Genomic DNA, 11672 nt, shown 5'->3' on the forward strand with positions numbered 1-11672 from the left:
TTAATGATAATTTAGCTTGAGTTAGACACGTTTTAATATACTTAAGTGATAGAACATGTACAATTACATGCTAATTACACGTACATGTACAAGCATCTGGAGAAGAAATGGCAAGCCATAGCATTTGATAGTTTTTGATAAGGTGTATTTAGATAAAATATGCGGTAAAAAAATGAGACTGAGGTATTTTTACTAGGTAAATACTTGTAATTAGAAATGTGTTGAATATTCAACATAATTTTTTTAATTATTTCATGATGTTGCTTCTTTTTTTGTCTGATTTTTTTTACCAAGTTGGTTTTTTTTTTTTCTTTTTTAAAGAAAAATGGAAGAAACTCAAATAATTAAGAAATAAAGTCCGCGTTATCGTGAATGTTGCAGGATAACCTCCGAGGTTGAGAAATGTTGTCTGAAATATAAAAGCCGAGGCGTTAGCCGAGGCTTTTATATTTCAGACAACATTTCGAGACCGAGGAGGTTATCCTGCATCATTCACGACAACAAGGACTTTATTTCTATTCTACTAACAGCTCTAAAATACGACTGATCGTTTTCTCTATAGAGAAACGAATTAGGTCACCATGTCGAAATTTTGCTGTTCCATTTAACACCAGAGTCAATTTGTTTGTTTACTTGTGTATCGATTGCATAAAATGCAGACGGTTTCAGCTTTCGTTGGATTAAAAATATCCTTTAATTATTTATAAATTTGTTTGTAACATATATTGATTAATTTTTATGAATGTAAAATAACAAAATCAGTTGTCTATTTCATTGCTTCATCTGTAAAATCACGGAGTGTAAATGTTTTGGGGAGATCCGTGGAACAGCCCGACTTGGCTATAAAAAGGATATTTATCAGCTGTTTCAGGCAATACACACTATTTAGACTGCGTAAGACGACACATCGATATGGTCTAAATAAGTATTAGATTCTTCATTGAAATATTTATTTCAACTGTACAGGTTTGACATGTGTTTCTGATCTGATAATTTTTTGATGACGTTCGTGATTTATTGGACCCCCCCCCCCCTTTACCATTTGAATGAAATGATCACTCACTTTTATATATCTAACATTCATGCCCATTTTTCATCTTCTGAAGAAATGTCATTTATAAATTCATAGAAGCCCCCCTCTGCGTTCATGTTTTTTATCTGTCAGTCAAGATCACAGGTTCCTGAGTAACATGACTAGAGAATAATTTCTTTGATCTCGTCAATAACTGTGGTAGAAATATATATAAAGTCCAACTACTGCAAATTGTAAGAGGTAAAGCTACAATCTCATCAGAGATATTTCTGGTTTAACAGATGCAAAAGTCATGTCAGACCAAGTGTTTACAATCCATGATTCATCAAAAATACATGTACCTTGTTTAAATGTGCAATATTGTAATATCATTATAATACATAAATAGTAGTAACTGTTTTATTCATTTTATAATTTATTAAGTAAATAATAAGAACTAGAACAGGCATTGTACTTGTATATTAAGTTTGAACTGCACTTATAAAATATGTTTGGCAGCAGCTTGTAATGAATCAAACACATTTTGAGTTTTACAATCATTTTATTGTAAAGTGAAATCAAATACCTGAATTAAATATCTTGTGAATGTACAAACTTTAAATGTATCTTAAATTATGCAACATTATGTAATGTAGTTCAATGCATTTGAGTTTTGCTATAGGTTTTTAAGTTAAGAAAAATCAATGATTAAATCTGTTGTGAATTTGAAATCAAGGCCTCTCTCTTCTATCATGGGGCTGTAGTAATCTTTGATTTCTGCCAGTTGGGCCCATTCTAGCTCTGTTAGGCTACAAGCAGTCACTCGAAGTGTTCTCAACTCTGGAAAAGGAGCATTGATTGCGAGAACATCTTTTTATATACAATATATTACATGTAATTATCTTGGAAACATTTCATTATTATTTTTGATATAGAATAATCCTATTTAAAAGGACAAAATGCCATGAGGTGTAAGTATCACTTTAATTTTAGAAAAATGAAATTTTAACCTATTCTGTTGTGCACTTTTTGTGAGATTCTATAATGAAACTTGAAGAGAGTATCAATGTATATCAGGCACCTGCTATAACATAACATGAATGATCTCAACAGTATTTTGTCCAATTAACACTGGTCTTATAAATGTAATTTAACAGGTACAAGGAACTTTACCAAAACAAATGACTTCAAACAATATCAACTTTTCCTAGATAATTATGGTATAAATATCCCTTCCACTTGAATGTATGCATGAACGTATAATTTAATTTGAACATGGTGCATCAATTTACATTGAACAATACACTGGTATTATGCAAATGAGAATACAGGCTAAAAAATATATAAAGAATACATTATCATCTTTTGTGACAAAATAATACATGTAAAAACTGTTCAAATGTAAAAGACAATGTTTGTTTTGGGGAATAGAGTTGCATTTGAATACTTTGTATAAAGTAGTTTTGAGGATCTTGTTTCTTTCAAAGCTTGTTCATAGTTATATGGAGGTACATGTACTCCTATATATGTATAGTGTGAAACATGCTAGTACTACATAGTAATATTTTCTTGATTTTTATGGGGGAAAATGGGTGATAGAAACAAATTGTATTGTTCTTCAATATTTCAATGCAGTACCCTTCATAACATTTTTATTATCATCATTTTTTTTATAATCGTGGGCTAAAGTTGTAGTCCGTGTGACGTAATTACAAAACCCTCCTAGTTCTACATCAGTTAGTTAAAGTAAACCAGTAATTATTAAATGAAAGAGTGCTTACCAATTTTACGTTCTCGCTGAAGCTCCATAATCTCTCTAACCGTAGAGACAAGGATGACAGCATTAAGTGTTAAGTCCCTTAGACATTTACACGTCTTAACTAGCTGTAGAATCTCCTCATCTACCATTTCATGGGTGTTATCCAGTTCCAATGACACAGAATCTTATAGAAAGAAATTAATGTTAAATCCAAACTATTAATCATAATTTGTTATCGTTTACATGTACGTGTATTTATTATTATTTTGGTCACCACACATATATACACATACAATTTACCAATTTACTTTGTCCAAGGGACATGAATGGTCGGATTTATGATGCATTTGTATTAAAAAATGTAAAGGAATGTGCCTTGTTTCTTCAGTCTGGGCTAACAGTTAAATATGTTAAAAGAGGGAATATGTTTCTTTTTTTTTTTCAAAAGTTGTGTTTAAGATCAGAGGTCAGAGAATCGGTTGAATTGCTCTCAACAAATTGTATCAGTATACAAAGTCACAGGCACTTGGGGTCTGGACCCCCCCCCCTTTTCCATTTTTTTATTCTTTTTAAATATGGAGTCGATTCACCTTTTTCCTATTTTTGTATTCTGATATGCACTATATGTTATCAATAATGTAACTCTTTTGTCTCTATATGCTCTTTTTAAATATACCGTTTTCGACTGATACATAAAAAGAGAGAAGGCTTGCAACTCTTTTCTCATCGTCTGCCTCACCTCGCTTAAACTTCGCCTGATTATTTATCGAAAGAATAAGAAAACATGGAATATGCATACATCAATAAATTCGTTATACATTCTTCTTACTTTTCATATTTCCATTTATTTTTTATGTGCCCCCGATTTGTAAATATTTCGATTAAATCATCCGCATCTAGGGTAAATTTTGTTGATGTGCACCAGCTGGGACGGAAGTGCCCGGTATTTTCGGGTATCATCATTACATGTAATGTAATTCGGAACATTAAATGCGAGAAGGAATACATCTCGAATTTTCTCTTCATATAACATGTAACGGTAAGTTCTGTGAATAACAAGATAACTTTAACTAGAATTTTAATGGATGAAGATTATACTTTAAATAGACGACCTAGACAACCAAATTCCACAATATTGTTATTACAAAGCCTGGAATTTTTTTTAATGCAGAACATTTATAAAGTTAGAGTTACCGTTATTGCACTTCCGTCCCAGCTGGTGCACATCAACAAAATTTACCCTAGATGCGGATGATTTAATCGAAATATTTACAAATCGGGGGCACATAAAAAATAAATGGAAATATGAAAAGTAAGAAGAATGTATAACGAATTTATTGATGTATGCATATTCCATGTTTTCTTATTCTTTCGATAAATAATCAGGCGAAGTTTAAGCGAGGTGAGGCAGACGATGAGAAAAGAGTTGCAAGCCTTCTCTCTTTTTATGTATCAGTCGAAAACGGTATATTTAAAAAGAGCATATAGAGACAAAAGAGTTACATTATTGATAACATATAGTGCATATTAGAATACAAAAATAGGAAAAGGGTGAATCGACTCCATATTTAAAAAGAAAAAAAATGGAAAAGGGGGGGGGGGTCCAGACCCCAAGTGCCTGTGTACAAAGTATGAAAATATCTTAAAAAGCTTCTTCTATACTAAAGAATAGTGATATCAAGGTGATAGGGAAGGTCATAGCACAGACACTTGTTTTGTATACGGGGCACCCCTACTTATTTTTACCACGTAAAAATAAGTAGGGGTGCCCCGTGTACGAAACAAGGTCGAAACAAGGGTCATAGTCAGAAAATGATGTGCTCCGGCTAAATGAAATTGGATTTTAAAAAAAAAAATCTTGAAAAATGAAGACCAAGGTCATAGGAAGATAAAGGTCAATAGAAATTTAAGACCAGAAAATTATGACACAGTTGTATACTCTCACAAGTATGTATATGTATGTAATCTTGGAAATGAAGTTAGGAAGCCATGGAGAAGGTCAAAGTCAGAAATTATGATAGGTTTAAAAATCTCACCAATTTGTATCAGTTGCGTAATTGCAGAAAAGAACATGTAACCTGCTTATGATAATCCATGTTTTATCAACAACAACAAAAAGAGAGAGAGAGAGAGAAATATTTTGTTGTTTATATTGTATAAAACATTTGTACAAAGTGGGTGAAATTACGTAAAATATTGTATTATTGGTCCGTACTGTAATACACTAATTGAAGAGCCCACTTCATAAAAAGTCTTTCATAGAGATGGTATCAGTGTAGGAATGGACTGTTACTTTAAGCAAAGTCAGAAATAATGAAGTATCATAGAGAAGGTCAAGGTCGAAAAACTGTTGCATGGTTGAATAGCTTTAGCAAATCTGTATCGGTAAATTATGTTTGCTAAAAATATCTTCATCAATTTAGAACTGAGGTGAATGCAGAGTTAGAATCATTAATCAAGTTATTACCAAAAGTCATACACTGATACGAATTTGGGGAGACTGTATAATAATTTTCTGACTGACCTTCTCTGTTACTTTGGAACTTAGGTAAAAGCATAGTCAGGTAGATACTGCATACTTGGATATCTCTAACAAATATCTTTTGTTTTTTTAAATTAAAAAAATGTGTTGAACCGAGGTATATAGAGTGAAGTAAAGATCATAGTGATGGTCAGAAAATTGTCAAATTTGAATGGCTCTCACCAATATCTTTGTGTAAATTTTGTTAAGTATCTTGAGTGGTTTGTTCGAAACTGAGCTGAACGCAAAGTGACACTAAACCGGCCATTTCCAGGCACGTAGTATCGTTTTTGAAGGGGGGGGGGGGCAGAGAAAAAATCAACTTACCTAAAAAAAAAAGTCTGACAAGCTAAAAAAAAAAAAACAAGCATTCTGAGAGTATTGCATTAGCAATACTAGTCCCCTACCGGCAAGTGTAATCTCATTATCTGGTTCCCGTTAAAAATTGAAAATACCATAATTCCGTCAAAAATCAATGTAGTGGAACGAAATGCAAACGATCTATAACTCATCAAGGTAAAGTCACATACCAAAAATCAGCTCAATATCTGTAAGCGTTTAGAAAAAAAAAGTGCGGAAACCCTGAAAAGGTCGTAATTCCGTCAAAAATCATTGAAGCGGAACGAAATGCAAACTAGATTTGTAACTCATCAAGATACACCCACATACCAAAAATCAGCTCAATATTTGCAAGCGTTTAGAAAAAAAGTGCGGAAAACCAAGTGGGACAGACTCAGAGGAAACCTATATTCCCCTCCGGTTTCACCGGTAGGGGACTAAGAACAAAACTCGAAAATGGTATTTCGTGTTAGTGCGTGTGTGTGTGTGGGGGGGGGGGGGTAGGTTCCCTTTTTTATTACCAAATTTTATATATATATAACCACATTATCCTGATTTGACTATACTGCAACAAAAGGGGGGGGGGACCAGCCTCTCAATGAACATTTAAATAGTAAAAAAAAATAATGTTTCGAAAAAAATGGGGACATGTCCCCCCTCGATAACACCCCCCTCCCGATACTACGTGCCTGATTTCATAGTGGGCATAAAAAAGGCAACACAATTATTTAGAAATAGACTACAATGAAATAAAGTATGATATATCGAAACAAAAAAATCGCATTTTTTTTTTTTACAATTTTAAAGAAAGAGAATGTTAGGTTTCAATAATATGAAGTGATGTTAAATTGATCTACCTATGCAGTGTTTGTACGTTAGGTGAAGATGACGTATTGTATCATTAAGCCTCCAGTCTGCGTCATCATCGTAACCTGTCCAGATGTGAAAATCGCGAACAGGAATTTCCTTCACAAGAATCGGTACGATTTCGTGCATAAAACCGATGCTCTCGAACCAAAACGTTATTATTACCTTCGGACAAGCACGTTTAAGTTCTCTCCATGCGTTTCCACTTATCCTATGAAATCTTGGGTCATTTTTGTAAACTTTGATATTTATCATATCGAGCTTTCCGGCTAAAGTTTTAGCAAAAAGGAGGATTACTTCCTCCGATATACAGTTGTAATTTAACGCTAAGAATTCTACACTTTTGAATAAAGTTAAACAATTGATGTATCTTGGCACTTGGAAAACTGCTAAGCGGGGATGGAAGAAATCCTCTATGTACATTTCTTTTATGGTATCTCCGGATTGGCTTCCAAGTGTTTCCAGAACACGAATTCCGCCTATGGAAGAAAACTGCGCTGCTGTCATATCAAAGATCTGTAAACGATTTTGATAGCGGAAAAATCTGACAAAACTTGAAATCAGGCGATCCCTTGCCGATTCACATCTCCAGAACCGTTCTAATTCCAGTCTCTCTAATTCGAATTCAATTAATTTTGAGTGTCGCATTTTAAAAAGTAATTCATTCATTGTTTTTTGGAAAAGTTTAGCTGTGTGGTATGAAGGGTGGCTACAGTTGATTGATAAATTATGCACGTGCCTCCCCAGAAGGGTAGCAAACTGACAGGCCTTCAAAGCATTGGCATGTATCCGGTATCCACCAACATCAAAATGCCTCGTCCTCCATAAACATGGTGTATAATACAATCTTCCCCAGTTCTTGCACGTTAGTGCCGCATTGACTTTTTCTTCATCCTTGAGGTATTTATAAACCTCAATTATTACAACGTCTGGAAGATGTTCCCACATAGATTGTTCCATTTTTCCTGAAGTCCATAAATACTTGCCAGATTTTATTTCTTGCTAGTTGCAGCCACTATCCAAGGCTCCTCGGTTTCCATTGCGACTTTTGGCGCACTGTGACGTTTTTGATTGTTGTTTGTGACGTCAAAACCATTTTGAGGTTGCAGTAACGTTTTAAAACAAGAATAAGATCTATATAAGACAAAAAATAATTTATAATTTTTTAGAGATGCAACTAAATGGGGCATTCATATAGTGAAATGCATCTGATGTGTTTGCCTTTTTTTTCTCATCAGAAACGTGTTGAGTAATTCGCTGAATATCTTGTTTCTAAACAATTATGCTATTTTGTAACGGTTAAGCTATGAGTAGTAGCAACACAGCAAAAATTTTATTATATCATTGATTGTGAATGAAATACGGAAGACGTGTATAACCATTCATGTAACCGTTCATATAAGATGTGGTAAGTCTACATATGACGTATATCCGCCCAAATTATGGACATCCTGAAAACCTTATTGCGAGTGATGCAACGTCCAATATGTCATTCATACTGATGTTTAAATGATTGATACGATCAATATCGTATTTAATTTCAAGATTTCTTTTTTTATTTTAAAAAAAACAAGACAAAAAGGGTTTCTTTTTGTAGTAATACGTTGTTTACGTCATTGGTTTGTTCATGCGAAGACATGTACTTCCATGGTAACGTCACAAATCATACGCGACAGCCATCATGGGTTTATCGGACTGGAACGTTTTGCCAGATTTGGTTCTTTTGGAGGTATTTTCTCAACTTGGGGATGAGGATCGTTTGACAACTGCGCTTGTGTGTAAAAATTGGCACCGAATATTTCAGAGCCCACAACTTTGGAGAGCAAGAAGAGTGATATTTAGTGCAGAAAATCCCTTTACTGTAGCAACCAAGTCTTTGGGATTTCTGAAGTCGTTTGGGAAAAACTTAAAAGACCTTACTGTTGGATTTTCTTCTCCAAATTTCCGGAATGCGAAACAAATTTCGAAGGCTTCGGAATTGTTTTTTAGAAAAGCTTCTTGTATTTCGGACTTGCGAATCAGAGAATTTACACTTCAAAACGCCAATATGGAGGTACACTGGCATTTCATTTTGTCTAGAAACCGTATTATTTCGGCTTTGTGTAAGTTCTTGAGAAGTTTGCAAGAGGTTTCATTGATTAATTTTATTGCAGCCAAAATGTCGCTGACAGATGGTTGCCGAGTTTTAGAATCCCTTGGAAGAGGAAAGGCTTCAAAGACTTTAAAAACAGCATTCATAGAAGACATGTTTCAGGCTCATGTCTCTCCAAATAGACACGAAAGATACACGTCGGCTATCACTAAATTCAAAAGTATTTCATGGATGTATACAAACTATAATACAATTAATAGCGCAATATTGTCGAACATATCCAAACATATGGGGAAACAGTTTCATAAGTTAACCTTAACGATAGACTCTGATGTCAGCTCAAATATAATACAAAACAAACACTGGAACGATTTTTCTAGCAATTGTCAAAACGTCGAGGTTGTGCTGTACATTTATGCTTCCGCATTTAAACAAGATGTGCCATCAATTCTTGTTTCTGGAATCCCATTGAAGGAAATAGACATTGTTTCTTGGCCGTCCACTGAGAGTGCCAGAAGAGCCCTGGAATCACAAATTTCAAGAACTCTTGGTCACATATCAACGACGTTTTGTCATCGTTTAGGTAAAAATTCAATCACACCGATAGAAGAATAAAGATGTGGGAAAAATAAATAAATGTATATGTAGGTCTTTGTGGTTTAAAATAGGAAGGAATTTACAACGTAATCAACTTAATTTTGATTCTGAAACGCTTATCAATTTTTAATCTTAAGTTAAAAATGATAACATGAAAAACGGCCGCTATTTTTTGTGGCGATTTAAAACAAAATTTTTAATAACGTCTCATTTCTTAATCAGTTCACGATTCTCTCTAGAATGCTTAACTTTGCACTTGGACCGCAATCCGCCAATTGACTCGGATCTTCTGCTAGTACTCAAAAGATGTAAACAACTGAAAGAATTGAACTTATATTGCAAAATCCGGGTTGAAACAGTCCAAGCAATGTGCCAGATGCAACAGCAACGAATGATAGGTATGAAAAAATATATAGGACACGAGCAGAGGATAATTTTAAAGGGGTTCAAAATTTCGCTAATTCGAATTAGGCATAACTATGTCTACCTACATGTCAGATCTTATTCCCTCCCTTCAAAAAAAAATAAATATATAATAACAAGATTAATTTTTAGATCATCTCAACGAGGTTGGGGGAGAGGGATCTTATGTGATACCCTCGGCTCCCAGGTTAAAGTTTTTGGTGCAGTTTTCTTTTAAGTATATACTTCTGTGCCCCACATTAATCAGAGAAGCATGGAAGATGCTTCTAGTGTGTTTCATTGTACCAATCAAGGTTTCAGATGCTGCAGATTCAGCTAAAGAATGACCGGGTTAATAGTTTTAGTGCAGGTTAAGGTTTTTGGAGCAGGTTAAATCTCATTTCCAATTAACTATAAGCCCTTTGTTGACCACACTTGCGTGGATGATACATCTAAGGATGCACATTATCAGGCTTGCTTCGGATGCTGGATCTGGCCTACATTTTCCGGATGAGTGACCAGGTTAAAGTTTTTGGAGCAGATTCATTTTTAAAGTAACTATACACCCTATATTGACCAAACTTGCATATATGATACTCTAAGGATGCACGCTACCAGGTATGCTTCGGAGGCTGGATCTGAGATACATTTTCCGGATGAGTGACCAGGTTTCAGGTTTTTTGGAGCAGCTTCATTCTAAAGTAGCCGTCACGGCAGCTCAGTCGATCGAGCGCTCGCTCCGTGATCGGAAGGTCGTGTGTTTGAATCACGGCCGCGACTGACCCAAGTCGATAAAAAAAAAAATAAGTAGCAACTGTTCCTTCGCCAAGCGCTCGGCACTTTGAAGTGAAAGTTGCGGGTCCTTCGGATGAGACCTTGAAAACCGAGGCCCCGTGTCACAGTAGGCGTTGGCACGATAAAGAACCATCACTGCTCAATGGCCCTGAGTGGCGAGTAAAGGTCTAAACTTGAAGCCCTTCACCGGTATATGGTGAAGTCTCTATCCGAGTGAAAAATTCTCGAACGGGACGTAAAACAACATACAACCAATCAATCAATCAATCATTCTAAAGTAACTATAAGGCCTATGTTGACCAAACTTGCATAGATGATACATCTAACGATGCAGACTACTTGACTTGCTTCGGGGATGATGTTTTATAACATAAAATTTTATAAACTTATATATATATATATATATATATATATATATATATATATATATATATATATATATATATAACCTATGTTTTGTTCACATGATTTCAGATCTACATGCTATAACCCTGGCTATACATGGTTTGTCCGAGATTGAGTGGCGGACACTGACGGAAGTCCGCGGGGATCTGATAGAAGCGGTCAGCAGGCGCAAATCCCGCTTATTATGTATTGGAAACAGTGAAAATTAAAGAAAAGATTTTTCCACTGCCATCTTCTTCAATGACTCCTTCAAAAATTGTAAAGAACAACCGAAAGAAAACATTTTTATGCCCTCTTAAGGATACATAACACAAACAAAAATTTGATGCCTGGATTGATATATATATATATATATATATATTGACTGATTTTGAATAGAAATGACATAAATAATAAATCCCTAAAATATAAAGAAATCGTAAGTTTAATTCTTTACAAAAATTTGTACATATTTTTAACATTGCGACAAAATCTTACAAAGTTCTCCCACTTTACCTGGTAAACATCATTCAGGGTACTTATTTGAATGTAAATCTATGAGAAATATTGCCGATTTCTGAAAAAAAAGTTTGTGTTACTTATCCTTAAATCGCATTTCGGTGATAATAATTTGAAGTCTAAGGAGGATACCCTAGTCATGTTTAACATCTAGTGAGAGATTATTTTAGCTCACTCATACCAAAGGCTGAAGTGAGTTTTTCATGCTGAATTTCGTCTACTAATACACATTTTGAAACTTTTGATAAACACGGCATAGGTTTGTTCAAGTGAAGTAATCAAGGAAAGGATTAAAACACTGAAAAGAAGTAGAGTATGAAAATCTATTGTAGAATCGCTGCCGCAAAATGAAAAAAAAATCTGTATAAAGTAATAAAGTTTGTTT

The 11672-nt window shown here is 34.4% G+C and overlaps 2 protein-coding genes across 2 annotated transcripts; one reads left to right on the forward strand and one right to left on the reverse strand.

Annotated features, from left to right (window-relative positions):
* Positions 1-1560: 1560 nt before the first annotated feature.
* LOC133206426 (F-box only protein 39-like) lies at positions 1561-7532 on the reverse strand. Its single transcript, XM_061342410.1, has 3 exons — positions 6489-7532; positions 2794-2955; positions 1561-1852 (listed from the first exon to the last, which is right to left on the reverse strand). Exons 1-3 carry the CDS (start codon positions 7456-7458, stop codon positions 1704-1706), a joined length of 1281 nt encoding a protein of 426 aa, XP_061198394.1. The 5' UTR covers positions 7459-7532; the 3' UTR covers positions 1561-1703.
* Positions 7533-8136: 604 nt separating this feature from the next.
* LOC133205583 (F-box only protein 39-like) lies at positions 8137-11014 on the forward strand. The gene is made up of 3 exons (XM_061341424.1): positions 8137-9173; positions 9427-9585; positions 10859-11014. Exons 1-3 carry the CDS (start codon positions 8180-8182, stop codon positions 10996-10998), a joined length of 1293 nt encoding a protein of 430 aa, XP_061197408.1. The 5' UTR covers positions 8137-8179; the 3' UTR covers positions 10999-11014.
* Positions 11015-11672: the final 658 nt, after the last annotated feature.

This window comes from Saccostrea echinata, unplaced genomic scaffold (assembly GCF_033153115.1).
Source record: "Saccostrea echinata isolate AGI-Se365-2 ecotype Australia unplaced genomic scaffold, CSIRO_AGI_Sech_v1 ptg000054l, whole genome shotgun sequence".
NCBI classification, from domain to species: domain Eukaryota; kingdom Metazoa; phylum Mollusca; class Bivalvia; order Ostreida; family Ostreidae; genus Saccostrea; species Saccostrea echinata.